Here is a 17,482-nt window from a genome sequence, read left to right as displayed (position 1 = left end):
CAAGGAAGTTATCCATAAGTCTTATGTAAGTAAGGTTGGCAAGGATGTTTCACTGCAGTAAGCCTTTTTCTGGAACATAAAGAAGGTAGGGGGATTTTTAAATCTTCACTGGTTTTATAAGATTATAGGACTTAGGTAAAGTTCAAATTATCATAAAAAGAACAAAAAAGTTTTATTATTAAATAATCATTAACCTGGAATACGATGTACACTACAGGAAATTTGCTAAAGAGATAGCTAAAACAGAAATAAATTCCTTTTATTTATATATCCAGCAAACAACCTATTACATGCTGATCCTTAAGATAAAAGATAATTAGTCTTTAAGTAAAAGGATTTGATGGCACCATTTGTCACACATAATTATTCCTAAATTCACCTAGTAATTGGGGTGGCTAATTGCTTCATCCAAAGGGAAAACATTCCTGGATTATAAAACTGGCAATTGGTTTATTCAGCTTTTAAAAGAGAAAGGTTTTACATTTACAAGTTTTCTAAAGTAAATACCCTAAGGAAAAAAAATGGTGGGGGAAAAATCTCACTCCTCTTTTCTTTTCTTTTTTTTCCTACATACTAAATAATTAAACAATTCTCTAATTTCTCTACATTTTTCTATAAATGATTTTAGAAATTGGCAGGAGCCACAAAACCCTTCAGGAATTAATTGCCATAAATAGTAGCTCCTGTGTAAGAAAACACAAATAAGAATATAGACATGTGTGATTAAGGAAACAGAGAGAGACTGGGGTTGCAGCCCGGTGGTAGAGCTCTTGGGTTCTATCCTCAGCACCACATAAAAATAAATAAAAGTATATGTCCATCTAGAACTAAAAATATTTTTTAAAAGAAAATAAAAGAGAAAAATTAGATCATACATAAGGACAAAAGACATTGCAGATAATGATACTCAAGTAACAAGTCAGAATACATGTACAGTTGTGGCTAAAAGGGTTACCAGAACAATGCATTTAATTCATTTAAATTCTAGATCATGGTCAACTGTTTCTCTAAAATGTAATTTCTGCTCTTTTCATTTAGAGCTGAACAATGGGCATTTCATAGGACAACTGGCACAAGTGCCACAAGAAAAAGTCCTGCCACAAAAAGTATAAGATAGGATGTTCTGCTGCCAACATGAAAAGTGGTCCCTGCTGCATACACAAAGTCCATGTGTGATAAAGCAACAAGAAGCACTGTGTCCTGAGGTTGGATATGAGGAACTTCTCCTGGGCCTCTGAGTGTTGACTCACAAAATAAGGATCATTGATGTTGTCTATAATACATCCAATAATGACCTGGCATGTCCCTAAATCCTGGTGAAGAACTGCCTTATGCTATCGACAGTACACCATATCCACAGAGTGGCATAGGTCTGACTATTCACAGGCCATGGGCTGCAAGAAGGCAGCCAAGCTGATTCCTGAGGAGGAAGAGATTTTAAACAAACAAACTAGTAAATAAAATTCAAAAGAAATACAATGAAAGGAAAACAGAGGAGAAGTTCTAGCAGGGCAAGCTTCTTGCCTGTATTGTGTCAAAATGGTCACTATGGCCCAGCAAATGGCTGTGTGCACTAAAGGTCAAGGAGCTGGAGTTCTTCTATCTAATGAAAATCAAATCCCAGAAGGAAAATGAGTCCTCCTCCCTCCTGAATTAGCTAATGTAATAAAGGTATTCATTATTCTATTTCTAAAATAAAATAATATTACCTTCCTTCTTTATTGGAAGTTTGGGAATATTACAAGGCAACTGCTCTATTATGTATTTTTATAATCCCCTCTTTTCTCATTATTTTATAATCTGTTTTATTCCTTTTAATGAAGCTCTCAACAAAAGATATTGTGCAAATGGTTATGACTTATCCTTTTTGTAAACTATTTTTATTAGTCTATGTCAAAATTAAACAAGTATCATTATCCCCTTTGGACCAAAGTAATATATAGATTGTTTTTTCAGCTGGGTGTGCTTTTCCAACATGGTATAATACTGCCATGTCCTGTCACAACCTTTTACTTTCAGAAGGTTTGATATAATAATATTTGATGCCTTTTCCCCCAAGGAATTCCTCAGAAACTCCACCTAGAAAATTAAATAAAGATCAGAACAGAAATAGAGAGTAAAAAAAGATCAACAAAACCAAGAGGTAGTTCTTTGAAAAGAAAACAGACAAACTCTTAATAAACTAAGAAAAAAAGAAAAGACTCACATCAGAAAGAAAATGGGAAAAATTATACTTGATACCATGGAAACACAATCATTAGAGATTCTTTTGAACAAGAATATACCAACAAATTTGACAATCTGGAAGAAATGAAAAATTTTCTAGGCACACATACCTTGTCAAATATGAATCATGAAAAAATAGAAAACCTAAAAAGATGAATCAAAAGCAATGATGAAATAAATACTTCTGAATTATTAATGAAAAGTATCCTATTAAAGAAAAATCAAAGATCACATGGCTTCACTTCTGAATTTTGCCAAATATTTAAAGAAAAAGTAGTACCAATTCTCCCTAAGATATTTCAAAAAAAAAAAAAAAAAAAACAGAAGAGGAAAGAATTCATCAGCTCTTTCCTGAATATACTTTATTGGATATCCAGTTTTCTCAGATCCTAAAGGTAAAACCATCCTGGATTCCACAATTTCTGAGTCAATTATTTGTAGAATATACTACCTCCATGGCTTGCTAATTGCCAGTGTCTTCGAAAAAATAAATCAAACAAAAACACTAGCATGAAATTTAAACTCTAGGTTTTTTGAGATGGTAGAATAGAGAAGGTCATTTTCCTGGTGACTACATGGTGTGAAACCAAGAAAGCAGACAAGGAGCTTCTCAGCAAGGTGAATGAACAAAAACAAGGGAGGGACATTACTGTAATTTAATACTAGAAACTCAAAAGTAGATCGGGGACTCAGGAGGATGGATATAATAAAATAAGGAAGAAATCATTAGTGGCGCAGCTTCTGCCATGGCCAGAGGCACCAGCTGAAGAAATCCCTCTATGATCAAAGTTGAAGGATAAGGGAATTAAAGGAACCCACATTTCTAGGAGGACTGAGGTATGTCTGGGTAGAGAGTTTCAAGATCAAAAATACTGCCCAACTAAAATGAAAGGAACTGCACAATATCCTAGTGTGGGAAAGAGACTTCATCTTTCCCAGTGGCACATAGAGGACTGAGCAAGGGACAATTTTGCAGTTGTGGCATGGGTGCCAGAAGCTAGGAAGCCAATTCCTGGAAAAAAAATGAATTTGGCCCAAAATACAGGCCTGGTAAACCCATACTGCATGATATAGAGTAGAGCATGCCTAAATGACAAACAGAAAGTAAAAAATGATGAGAGGTTTACACAGGAGACTACTGGTCATGGAATCCTACCCAGCTCTCCCGCTCTCTCTCCAATCTGGATGCTTGCAGGACAGGCTGGGAGAGATGCACCTGGCCAGGAATTCAAAAGGGAAGGACAGGAGAGATCAAGTTTGGAGACTGAACTTGAGACCAGGAAATGTGGGGTCCACAGGTGACATAGTTTACTAAGAATTGTACCTCCACCACATGAGTGGAACCAAGTGGAGATCCCTGGGGTAGTCTTCCAGCATGGACTGTCTATTGCTGGTCCCTGAAGATACACTAATTTAAAATCTCCAGGCCAACTAACATTCAATGAAAAGACTCAGGCCTTTTTAAGCCTAAACCCTGACTCTAAGAGTTCTATCTACAGGATTAACTCTCTCACTCTAGCAACCTCACCTAACATTGCTGAGAAGGGAAGCTGAGAATCTTTTGAACTCCAACGGAAACACTTCTTTAACTTTTCATTGAGATTTTTTTTTCCTTTTTTTCCCTCTGATTAAGTGTGACCTTAATGGTTCATGTACTTTTATACATATTCATATTCACATTTTTCTCATTTCTAGCATTTTTGAAGCCAGTTTTTTGTTGTTGTTTTTTGTTTGTTTGTTTGTTTGTTTGGATGGGGCAGTGTTGGGGATTGAACTCAGGGGCATTCGACTACTGAGCCACAACCCAGCCTTATTTGTATTTTATTTAGAGACAGGGTCTCACAGAGTGCCTTGCTTTTGGTAAGGCTTGCTTTGAATTCACAATCCACCTGCCTCAGCCTCCTAAGCCACTAATATTAGAAGTGTACACCATGTACCCAGCAAAGACAAGTTATTTTCCATAAATCAGTTTTTTGAAGGCTAGGGATGTTTCATTATTATATTTCCATTTGTTTTATATTATTATATTTTTATTTTTAAAATTTTACTTTATATATTTTTTCTCACTTAACTGTTTCCCCTGATTCTCTTCCTCTTTTCTTCTGCTAATGGCCAATCTCCATTTTCTCTCTTTCACTCTTCCTTTAATATTTTTACATCTATATTATCTCCTCCTCTCTCATAATCATCACATCCTATATCACTTCTGTTTTCTCTCTGTCCACCATTTGGAATTGTAAACCGTTCTGCAAACATACTGTTTTTATTGCAGCAGTAACAGATCATACCATTTCTGTTTACTGTGACAACATTGTAGACATCATAGTAGGAACTATTTGATTTAATACTGAATATTGTTTACATTGGTTATTGCTATTATTTGTCTTCCCCTAAATGGTGAGGTACTGGAAAGCATACAGGAGAGAAACTGTACTTCAGATCCATACTATTAGATGGGTAGATCCACAAACAACATGAAAAAGCAAGAGAAAAAACACCCCAAACAAACCAAGTACTTCAATAACAGAATCCATCAATACCACAGTGGAAGAAATGTCAGAAAAGTAGTTTAAAATGTACATAGTTCAACTACTCTGTCAGATAAAGGCCAACATAAGGAGTGAAATTAGAGAGAAAATACAAGTAAAACATGGTTTCAATAATGAGACAGAGATTTTGAAAAAAAAATCAAGCAGAAATCATCAAAATGAAGAAATCAATAAAACAAATTAAAAATTCAAATGAAAGTATCACCAACAGACTACACCACTTAGAAGGCAGAGTTTTAGGCAAAAAGACAAAATATGTGGTACCCGGAAAACACCAAATTTAAGATGTATTGGGAAAAATGAAGACTCGGAAATATAAACCAAAGGAATGCAGAATATTTTCAATGAAGAAAATTTCCCAAACCTAAAGAATGAAATACAAAATCAATCAAACATAGGAGGCTTAGAGGACCCCCAATGTACAAAATTACACAAGAACCACACCAAACCACATTGATATGAAAATGTATCATCTACAGAATAAGAATGGAATTTTAAAGATTGCCCAAGAAAAATGATAGGTCAAATTTAGAGGAAAACCAATCTAGATCTCATCTGATTTTTCATCTCAGACCCTCAATGCTAAGAAGTATTGGAAATAATATAAACTAATCTCTGATAAAAAGGATGCCAGCCTAGAATACTATACCCAGCAAAATTAAGCTTCAGAATTGACAATGAAAAAAAAATTCCAGGATAAACAAGTTAAAAATAATACACAAGTAATACTGCACTAAAAAACATACTCAAGGGCTGGGGTTGTGGCTCAGTGGTAGAACAGTTTCCTAGCATGTGTGAGGCACTGGGTTTGATCCTTGATATCACATAATAAAATAAAAAGGTAATTGTGTCCACCTACAACTAAAAATAAAACAAATATTTTAAAAACCCACTCAATAAAATATTTCATGAAGAAGAAATGAAAAAGCAAAGGGAGAAACTAAACTAGCAGAATAATTAATAAAAGGAGAAACCACTTCAAATTCAAAAACAGAAATAAATCAAATGACAAGAAATAAAAATCATATATCAATAATAACATTGAATGTAAATGACCTAAACTCATCAATTAAAAGACATAGACCCGCAGAATGGATTAATAAACAAGACCCAACAATACACTGTCTCCAAGAGACTTATTGATAGCCAAAGGCATTCAAATATTGAAGGTAAAAGGATGGGAAAAAACATATCATTCACATGGAACTTGTAACAAGCAGGGGTTTCTATCCTCATATTAGACAAAGTGGACTTCAAGCCAAAGTTAACCAGAAGGGACAAAGAAGGGCATTTCATTGAAGGTAATTACACATCAACAAGACATAACAATCATAAATATTTATTCCCCCCAAAATGGAGCATCTGTGTACATCAACCAAACCCTTTTCAATTTCAAGAAGCAAACAAACCACAACATAATAGTACTGGGTGACTTTAACACACCTCTCTCACCACTGGACAGATCGTCCAAACAAAAACTTAATAAAGAAGGTATAGACAGATTCTCAGCCAAATTCTGCAAGACATTCAAAGAAGAATTAACACCAATACTCCTCAAAGTATTTCATCAAATGGAAAAGGAGGAAACCCTTCCAAATTCATTATATAAGGCTAATATCACCCTGATACCAAAACCAGACAAAGACACATCAAGGAAAGAAAATTTCAGAACAATATCCCTGATGAATATAGATGCAAAAATTCTCAATAAAATTCTGGCAAATCACACACAAAAACACATTTAAAATATAGTGCACCACAATCAAGTGGGGTTCATCTCAAGGATGCAGAGTTGGTTCAACATATGGAAATCAATAAACATAATTCATCATATTAATAGACTTAAAAGCAAGAATCATGTGATCATCTCAAGAGACGCAGAAAAAGTATTTGACAAAATATAGCAAATCTTCATGTTCAAAACACTAGAAAAACTAGGGATAGTAGGAACATACCTCAGAATTATAAAATCTATATATGCTACACCTAAGGCCAGCATCATTCTAAATGGAGAAAAAAATTGAAAAGCTTTCCCTCTAAAAACTGAAACAAAGCAAAGATGTCCTCTTTCACCACTTCTATTCAACATCATCCTTGAAACTCTAGCCAGAGCAATTAGACAGAAGAAACAAATTATAGTAACACAAATAGGTAAAGAAGAACTCAAACTATCACTATTTGCTGATGACATGCTTCTATAACTAAAAGATCCAAAAAATTCCACCAGAAAACTTCTAGAACTAATAAGTGAATTCAGCAAAATAGCAGGATATAAAAATCAACACTTATAAATCAACACATTCCTATACATCAGTGATGAATCCACTGAAAGAGAAATTAGGAAAACTACCCCATTCACAATAGCCTCAAATAAAATAAAATATCTGGGAATCAATGTATCAAAAGAAGTGAAATACCTCTATAGTGAAAAGAGAGAGCCATCAGAGTGGGAGAAAATCTTTACCACATGCACATCAGATAGAGCACTAATCTCCAGCATATATAAAGAACTCAAAAAGCTAAACACCAAAAATTCAAATAACCCAATCAATAAATGGGCTAAAGAACTGAACAGACACTTCACAGAAAAAAGAAATACAATCAATTAACAAATATATGAAAAAAATGTTCAACATCTCTAGCAATTAGAGAAATGCAAATTAAAACTACACTGAGGTTCCATCTCAGTCCAGTCAGAATGGCAATTATCAAGAATTTGAGCAACAATAAGTGCTGGCAAGAATGTGGGGGAAAAGGTACACTAATTCATTTATGGTAGGATTTCAAAATAGTACAACCACTCTGGAAAGCAGTATGGAGATTCCTTAGAAAACTTGAAATGGACCAATCATTTGACCCAGCTATCCCACTTCTTGGTCTATACCCAAAGGAATTAAAAACAGCATACTACAGTGATTCAGCCCACCTCAATGTTTACAGCAGCTCAATTCACAATAACTAAACTGTGGAAGCAACCTAGATGCCCTTCAATAGATGAATGGATAAAGAAACTGGAATATTACTCAGCCATAATGGAGAATTAAATTATGGCATGTACAGGTAAATGGAAGGAGTTGGAGAATATCATGCTAAGCGAAGTAAGCCAATAAACCAAAGGAAAAATATTTTCTCTGATAAGTGGATGTTAATCCATAATGGGGGGGTCAAGGGAAGAATAGAGAAACTTTGGATTAATCAGGGGGGAGGGGAAGGGGTATGGGAGGGGGAGATGGTGGAATGAGATGGACAATATTGCTCTATATACAGCTATGATTGCATGAATGGTGTGACTCTACCTCGTATGCAACCAAAGAAATGAAAAGTTGTCCTCCATTTGTATAAAAAATAAAATTAAATAAAAAATAAAATAAAATATATACTGAAATTTATATGGAACCACAGAAAACATCAAATAGCCAAAGTTATCTTGAGTGAAAAGAATAAAGCAAGGGGCAATTAGTAAATTTTAAAATTTACTACAATGCTATAATAATCAAAACAGCATTGTATTGGCATAGAAACAGACACAAAGACCATTGCAACAGAACAGAGAGCCTTGAAGTAAACTCACATGTTTACAGACAATTATCAACAGAACTCCTAAAAGCATGCATTGAAGAAAGTACAGTTTTGCCAATAAATTGTGCCAGGAAAATAGAATATCCAAATGCAAAAAAAAAAAAAAAACTGAAACTAGATCACTACTTTTTACCAGATACAAAAATCAACTCAAGATGGATTAAAATTTAAATGTAAGAACTGAAGCTCTGAAACTATTAGCAGAAGACATAGGAGAAAGACTTCATGATTTTTGGAATGGTGAAATACGTTTTTGAAGATGACTCCAAAAGCACAGGAGAGAAGAGCAAAAAATAAAAATGGACAAGATGCATTCCATAAAACTGAAAAGTTTCTGCACAGTAAATAATCAACAGAGCAAAGAGACCACCTACACAATAAAAAAAGAATTTTCAAAATCTACATCTTACAGTTAATATCCGAAATATATAAGGAACTCCAAAAGTTCAGTAACATAAAAACAAATAACCCACTTATAAACAGGAAACAGACCTAAAAAGACATCTCTTAAAACAAGACATACAAATGACCAAGAGTTTTATGGAAAAGAATCTCAAAAAATCACTGATCACCAAGGAAATGCAAATCAAAACCACAGTAAGATATCACCTCACCCTAGTATAAATGGTTACAATCACAAACACAAATAAAATAAGTGTTAGTGAAGATGTAGAAAAAAGGCAACCTTTGTACCCTGTTGGTGGGAATATAAGTAAGTCAAGTCATGATGTAAAATACTATGTAGGTTCCTTGAGAAATTAAATATACAAGTAACATATGATCCAGCAAACCCACTACTAGGTATATATCCAAAGGAATTAAAATCAGTATGTAGAGAAGACATCTGCAGTGCAATCACAGCAACTGGGGAAGCTGAGGCAGGAGATCACAAGTTTGAGGCCAATTTGGCAATTTCATGAGACTTTGTCTCAAAATGAAAAATAAAAGGGCTGAGGAGTATGTAGCTCAGTGGTAGAGGTTTCCTGGGTTAAATTTCCAATACAAAAAAAGACATTTGCACTCCTATATTTATTGTAGCACTCTTCACAATACACCTAGAAATGAAAATGACTAAAGTGTCCATGAACTGATGAATGGATAAAGAACCATGGTGCATATAAACAATTAAATACTATTTAATAATAAAAATAATGAAATATCATTTGGGACAACATGGATGGAACTATTTCACAGTTTTCCTAGCCCTTCTGTTACTCAATGAACTGATTTTACCTCTGTCTTTCAGTTATTTTATTTCCAGATGCCCTATTTAACCCATATTGTTATCTTTCTAATTAATGCAATATTTTTTTTAAAAAATCATTATTTTTGCTCATATATATATATATATATATATATATATATATATATAAGTTTGAAAATTTTTATTAATAAAATATTTAAAGGAAAGTTTAATCCCTCTTGGGATGGATATTTATTTCTACTGTGAAGGAATTTTCCAGTTGCTTTTCCTTATTTATTTGGATATCCAGTTCTTCCTTTATCCTATCTTAGTTAAAAATAGTATTTGTTATGGTTTGGATGTGATATGTCCCCCAAAAGCTCATGTGTGAGAAAAATGCAAGAACATTCAAAGGTGAAATTATTGGGTTCTGAGAGCCTTAACCCAATCAATGAATTAATCCTCTGATAGGGATTAACTCAGTGGTAGCTTAAAGCATGTAGAATGTGACTAGAGGAGGTAGGCATTGTGGGCCTGCTTTTGGAGTATATATTTTATATCTGGCTAGTTGAGTCTCTCACTGCTTCATGATCATCATGTGAGACAATTCCCTCTGCCACACTCCTCTTCCTTGTTATTTTGCCTCACTTCAAGCCCCATGGAATAGAGTCAACCTTCTATGGACTGAAACTTCTGAAACTGTGAGGCCCCAACATAAACTTTACCTCCTCTAATTGTTCTGTTCAGGTATTTTGGTCACTGCATTGAAAAAGCTGACTAAAAAACTATTCTTACCCTACTTCCAAAAATGGCATTTTTTATTATCAGGGATTCACGTATAAGTGAGTCTATTTGAGGATATTACACTGTGTTCTATTGGCATATTTGCTTATCTGTAAAACTGTAAAAAATAATTTCTAGATTTTACAAAATGATTCTTAATACCTAGCAGAGTGTGTCCTCATTGTTTTTCTTTCTTGAGAGTATGCTGACACTTTAGGGACATTTGCAAGTAAATTTAAAATCTACAATCAGCCTAAAAAGTTTCATACATATAATAAACAAAGTTTCTTTTAGGGGGAATAGGAATTACCATATACTATAGACTAAATCTGAGAATAATGAGCCTGTCTATAATTTTGAAAATTCACACAAATATAATAAGTCACTACTTACTTGAGTTTTCATTAATTTCTCTCAATATATGTATATATCATATATATAAAATGTGTGTGAATGTGCATGTGTATCTTGAACACCAGAATTTTATTACACATATTTGAAAGTTATATATTGTTTAATTTTATCTTTATACTATTTGTTGGTACAGTAACAAATTATATGTTTATATTTCAATCTTACATGCTCAACTTTTAAAAATATTTATACTAATTTGACAGTTTATCTTAAGTAGTATCCACATACATTCTAATAGCCTATTAACAATAAAAGATGACTCTTATTTTCTGATCTTTGTTCCTTTATTTTTTCCAATTCCTATTACAGCAATTTGTAGTATCATCTTTTAAAATGTTCAGTAGAAATGCTGATGGCAGGTACTGTTTTCTATTCCCCAATTGTAAAGTAAAGCCTTTCCAAATTAAGTATTTACTATGGATGTTGTTGCTGTCATATCTGTAGATATTCCTTTCTAGTCTGCTAATGTTTATTATAAATGAATGCTAATTTTATAAATGTCTATTATATGTCAGATTACATATGTTTTTTTTCTCATCTACTTTGCCCATGAGGTGTGCCAGACTTGAACTTAGTTGTCCTCAGGTCAATTCCTCAAGCTTCCACCTATTCTGTTCCCACTGCAAAATATATGACACCAATTTCTTATGATCCGTATTCTCTAACACCAGGATGCAAGCTACATTCATCCAAGAGGTGACAACAGCCCAAGAAGATTAAAGTGCCAGTTTATTTTTTTTTTTAATTTTTTTTTTCTCTCTGCAGCAAGTCGGGTCTCTTTCAATGGCTACATCCATGTGGCTCCAAATTCCTTCATATTACTCAATCATGGTTTCTCATGCTGCTGACTGAAACTCTTACTCCCCAGGAACAATACCTTTTCTCTTTGTTTCTTTATCACACAGACTGTAGTGCCTTCTGATAGTTGCTAAGTATTCTATTCAAGTATCCTTGACTGGCTTCTCAAATAAACAGTTTCCAGCATTAAATTTTGAGTTATATATTTAGAGTAGGTCCTGTTTCCTGGATAACCCCGATGGTTATAGTTGGCCAATAATATTGATGATAAGTTTTTATCATGTGAAACTCTTTTCATTTATAGCAAAAACTGAACTTTGTCACATATGTGTGGGGGTTGTGTATATTACATATGTAAGTATGCATTAATATGAATATTCAATATTCTAAGACTCTAATGTAGATACTTACTCAACTTTTAAAATTTTGCACACTACATATAAAGCTCTAGAATATGGCCTATGGAAAATTACCCAAGTGGTACCTAAAGGGATGCTATAGCTTTATGTAGATTTATCGAAAAACATTCAAATGTCCAAATCATTCAAGAGCTACAGAAATAACATTATGTTATGCCCAAGTAATTAAAAAGTAGGAAATAATGAAGATAAGTGAAGAACTAATGAATTGGAAGATAAAAGAGTCAACTAACGAAAGGTAGAATTTTATATCAATTATAATTATAAAAGGTATCAATTATAATAAAAAGAATAATAAATATTAGTTACATAATATTTTACCAATTATACCAACAGAAGGAATGTAAAGATATAAGGAGAACACTATAAAATATGTTTATCATTACATCAGGATAACAAATGGTAAATAAGAAAAACAATTCGGCCTATATAATTATTTTAGCTAATAAATGCAAAGGAATGATACAATTATTATTCTGCAGCACACTCAACTGGGATGATGAACCTCCATGACTACTCACCAAAAATATTTCCTAATGGAAGTGCAAAGTATCGCCTCTAAACTTCTAGAGTGATCTTGCCAATAAACAAATAAATAAACCTTCACCTGATCAAGCTTGTTATAACTGTTGAGGGCTCTTGATATTGTGTGCCAGCTGTATTGATTTTATGATCCCACTCTCTGTATTATCGAATACATTTGTGAATTTCAACAATAAAATTATTTTATTGCAAATATTCCTGTAAAGTTAAAAACTCAATTAAATTAGAAAGCAATAAGCAAAATATAGAAGACTAAATAGGTTCATAAAAATAGAAAACATAATGGAACAACTCAAATTATAACTATAATCAAAACCCAAGGCATCCTCAAATGTTCCAAACTAGCCAGGTTTGTGGGTTTATTGGTTCCTTACAATAAATGCTTAAAGAAAAAATAATCAACTAAGTAAAGTCTTCAAAACCCCACAAAAATTGGGAAAATACTCCTCTCTCTTACCATTCTAGCTCACTTTGATGCAAATACCATCCATATTAAGTATTTATATTAAGGATGTCCCCAAAAAAGAACACTTCTGTCAAACTCACAGACAAATATCATAAATAACTTCATAGCATAGAGTGGCAAATTAATAAGTAGCCTGTGCCCAAAGAATGCAAAGATACTGCATTAGATAAAAATAGTGGCCAGGTATGGTAGCACATGCCTGTAATCCCAGTCACCTGAAAGGCTGAGGCAGGAGGAATGTGAGTTCCAGGATACCAGGCTAGCTTCAGCAATTTAGTCTGACACTATCTTTAAAAAAAAAAAAAAGAAAGAAAGAAAGAAAAAAATAGGGATGTAGCTAAGTGGTAAAGCACCCCTGGGTTCATCCTCTAGTACCAAAAGAAAAGGAAAAGGAAAAAATAGTGTAGTGTTATTTACTGCAATAATAGATAGGCAAGAAAAAATGTGATTATGTTCTTCATACAAAATTTTCCGTGAGTTCATTGTAATAACTTTTACCTGACTTTGATTAGAATGGACTCTCTGTCACATACAAATATATGTAAATATGAAATGTTAGGAACGTACCCAAATATTTCTGGAAAAATCACAAAGAAATAAGGAAATCTAGATTGGAATATACAAGAAAAAATGCACAAGAACACCTAAATAAAGAAATATGAATAATGAGAAGAAACATAACAGTAACAATATGATCCTATGATTAAAGTATCAAAGTAATTGACATTCAATTATCCAAAGAAAAATTTTAAAAACTAGCATATAAAATCATTATAGCAAAACTGGAAGCCTAGCCACAAAAATCAATAACTAATTAGAAAATGTAATGAAAAATTTGCCATATATAACAGCAAAATATGTAAAATGAATCGAGTGGAAACTTCAAACTATATTTATGGGCTCAAATATAAAAATTTACTGATAGAATTAGGAGAGAAATGTCCCAAATAGAGCAGTATACTAGATTTATTCAGGGGGAAAATGGTAAACATGTTAATTGTCCTTATTTACAGAGATAATTGTCTTATCCATATGTTCCAAGATGACGAACAAGTTGGGGTTGCTATTTCCCATGCCCCAAAATCAACCATGGAACCGCTTAAGAAGGAACAAACAAAGAACAACATCATACAGATAATCAAAAAAAAATGAGAAACCCTGGAGGAAGACTCACTCTGTTAAACTAGAATTTGCATGAGGGTGTGCCCATAAGTGGAATTCTTTAAAATGTGTCTTACAGTAATAGAGAAGTTCCATGTACTCACTGAAGGAATCCTCGTTAGCATGTTAGAACGCAGGTACCAGAACCAACGGTAAATATCAGAAAAGCATGAACTTTGGGATTGATCAAAGCAGACTAAGTTCAGGTAGAGAACTAATATCCACCTGAAACCTCTTGAGTGGTTGATGAAGAGCTATTTAAGTTATCTTAACATAAGGAATCAACTAAAATAGAATCGGAAAATAAGAGTAAATCACACAGAATACAGCTATGAATTGATTCCTCAGACAATTAGGAAATGCCCTTGATGTCAACAAAGAGAGGGACAAACATAATATCAGGATCCTCATTTTCTACTTCAGTATGTTTCAGGCTATGACTGGAGAAAGGGGGTGGACTCCTATCAGAAAATGGAGGAATCCTAGGGTCTTAGAGCAGTTAATGTTACAACATTTGATAATATCAAGGGGCTTCACATGACACTGCAGAGAGGCCACCAAAGATTCTTGTCAAGAAACCACTCCTTGCATCACATCATACCAGAAAGGGACAGGTCTGGCAGACCACAAGAAGTAGTGACCAGAAGGAGTCCATGTACTTCTTATCAAGAGAATCTCAAAAAAATTAATTCTTTGGATTAAGGTTCTGGACTCAAGCCTTTGGAAGGACATAGCTGAACACCTAAGTAATCAAGATAAGACAGAGAACTGAGGGCACCATCCCCCCCCACCCCACCCCCAGGAAAGAGCCACACAGATCAACCCACACTACCAGTCTTTGGAGGTCCCAAGCATAGATGCTGGGCTCAGGCTCCACCTTACTCCCCCTACTGGGGACTCTCTGGGAAATGAGCTCCTTATTCCAAGCCCCTTTGCCTCACCTCAGTAGAGGGAGTCGCCCCAGCACCAGTGCAAAGTCAATGAGCTGAGTGTGTGAGCTCTCTCCGAACTCCTCTCCTCCAGAGCTATGTGTGAGCTCTCTCGGAACTCCTCTCCTCCAGAACGAAGGCCGACTGTCCCAGCACCGCACGGCAGTTATAGCCAGAGACCATGTGGGCCGGACCACAGGACCGGAAGTACAAACACGACTTCCTCTTCACAAGGCTGTGGTGAGTGAGGCCTTGGATTGAACGCATAGCCTCAGGCCTACTGAGATAGACTACCAGGTGTTGACAGGTGTCTTGGTAGGTACCTAAGTTCAATCCCCACCCCACCCCCAAAAATGTGAGTCCCCGACAAACACGCCCTTCCCTTCCCCTGAAAAGGAGGCCCCACAGGGCCTGCCCGCTCCCGGAAGCCCTCACACATGGCAGTCAGGCCCAAAGATCTGGCATCTCCCCCCAGGACTTGAGGAACAAAGGCTGTCTGAGGCGGGTGGGCTTAGGTCAGCAGAGTGGGGCATCTCAGGCCCTGCAGGTTAAGGAGAGAAACTTGGTGAAGATTGAGGGGACTCCATGCCCCCGAGCCCAGAGCGCCCAGGGGTGGGCTTACAGAACTCGGTCCCTGATGTCTGCAGACCTACTAAAGGTGGGGGCGGGGGCTCGCAATAGCGGGTGGCGTGGGGTGGGTGTGGGTGTGTGTGTGTGTGTGTGTGTGCGCGCGCGCGCGCGCACGCCTGTGTGTGTTCTCAGTCTCTGTCCTCGGGAGATTCAGCGAGCTGGGAGCTTTGCTCCAAAGGGCTGGCAGCCTGTCAGAAGAGGGCGAGAGATTCCCCAGCCATAGGAAGGGTCCAGAGGAGGACTCTGATCACTGTGGAAACCACACTCATCCTAACACAAGGGACTCAGGTGTCTCCTGGTGTCCTGGGTGCCTCTGAATGAAGTAGTGAGGGAGCCCACCACTGCTCTAGAGCACTCCCCTCGAGGAAAGCGGCAGAGGGGGCCTCGGTTAAAGCCAGGGTGCTCTCTCCCTGATGACCTTGCTCACTTGTCGCCATTCTCCCCAATCCAGGTCCCAGCCTTTCCATCCCTTGTGCCAACACTCCTTGCCTGCTGTCCCTGACAACAGTCATGCCTAGGGGTCAGAAGAGTAAGCTGCGTTCCCGAGCCAAGCGCCAGCAGGCCCGCGATGAGACCCAGGGCCTCAGGGGTGCTCAGGCCACTGCAGAGGAGGAAGTGGGGTCTCCCTGCTCCTCTCCTCTTGGTGAGGGTGCACTCCCCAGCTCCCCTGCTGCTGGCATTAGCCAGGTGTCTCAGAGAGCCCCACCCTCTAGCTCTCTTGGTGCAGGTGATTCCTGCAAAAGCTCTGAAGCAGGTGCCCAGGAGAGAATGCCAGGCAGCTCCCAGGCAGCAGCCTCTCCTGAGAGCTCAAGCAGAGATCCTCTCACCAGGAAGGCCAGTCTGTTGGTGCAGTACTTGCTGGAGAAGTATAAAACAAAAGAGCCCATTACACAGGCAGATATGCTGAAGGTGGTCAACAAGAAGTACAAGGAGTACTTCCCTGAGATCCTCAGGAGAACCTCCGAGCATGTGGAGCTGGTCTTTGGCCTAGAGTTGAAGGAAGTGGATCCCAACAGTCACTCCTACGTCCTTATCAGCAAGCTGGGGCTCTCCAGTGAAGGAAGTCTGAGTGGCAGTAGGGGCTTGCCCAAGACCGGTCTCCTGATGATCCTCCTGGGTGTGATCTTCATGAAGGGCAACCGTGCCACTGAGGCAGAGATCTGGGAATTCCTGAATGTGTTGGGGATCTATGCTGGGAGGAGGCACTTGATCTTTGGGGAGCCCCGGAAGCTCATCACCAAAGATTTAGTGCAGAAAAAGTACCTGGAGTACCGCCAGGTGCCTGGTAGTGACCCTCCCAGCTTTGAATTCCTGTGGGGTCCCAGAGCCCATGCAGAAACCAGCAAAATGAAGGTCCTGGAGGTTTTGGCCAAGATTAATGATACCAACCCTAATGCCTTCCCTAATCTGTATGAGGAGGCTTTGAGAGATGAGGAGGAGAAAGCAAGAGAGAAAGCTGTGGGTAGAGTGGGTGCACCTACCAGGCCTAGGGCTGTTTCCAAGGTCCTGCTCCACAGACCGTCTCACATCTAGTTGTGTCTGAGGTCGGGTGTTCGCTGTATATTTGAAGAGGAGTTAGCTTTATGTGGGATGGAGAGCAGTGGGCTGGAGGAAGCAAAATGTTGGTGGTCTTCTTTTCCTATTATGCATAAGTAGAAATCTAATTTGGGTTGTTATTTTACAATGTTGTTCATTTTAATTGAAGATTTATTGTGCTTCTGTTTATAACCTTGTCAGTTATCTGGCTCTCACATTCATGGCTGTGTAATGGGTCTGGAAGGTACAGTTGTAGTAGTTCTAAA

At 36.8% G+C, this 17,482-nt stretch overlaps 1 protein-coding gene across 1 annotated transcript; it reads left to right on the top strand.

Moving 5' to 3' along the window:
• The first annotated feature begins 16,190 nt into the window (after positions 1-16,190).
• Positions 16,191-17,213, top strand: LOC124079654 (melanoma-associated antigen B2-like). Its single transcript, XM_046425330.1, has one exon. The coding sequence runs from the start codon at positions 16,191-16,193 to the stop codon at positions 17,211-17,213; it is 1,023 nt and encodes a 340-aa protein (XP_046281286.1).
• Positions 17,214-17,482: the final 269 nt, after the last annotated feature.

The sequence above is a fragment of the Marmota monax genome, unplaced genomic scaffold (genome assembly GCF_021218885.2).
Source record: "Marmota monax isolate L192 unplaced genomic scaffold, Marmota_monax_Labrador192_F-V1.1 WCK01_AAM20220418_F8-fsc00075, whole genome shotgun sequence".
Taxonomy (NCBI): domain Eukaryota; kingdom Metazoa; phylum Chordata; class Mammalia; order Rodentia; family Sciuridae; genus Marmota; species Marmota monax.
This window is presented reverse-complemented; position numbering and strand designations above follow the sequence as displayed.

Excerpts from the sequence above, each read along its gene's own strand:
- LOC124079654 (XM_046425330.1), top strand. The coding sequence starts at position 16,191 with ATGCCTAGGGGTCAGAAGAGTAAGCTGCGTTCCCGAGCCAAGCGCCAG.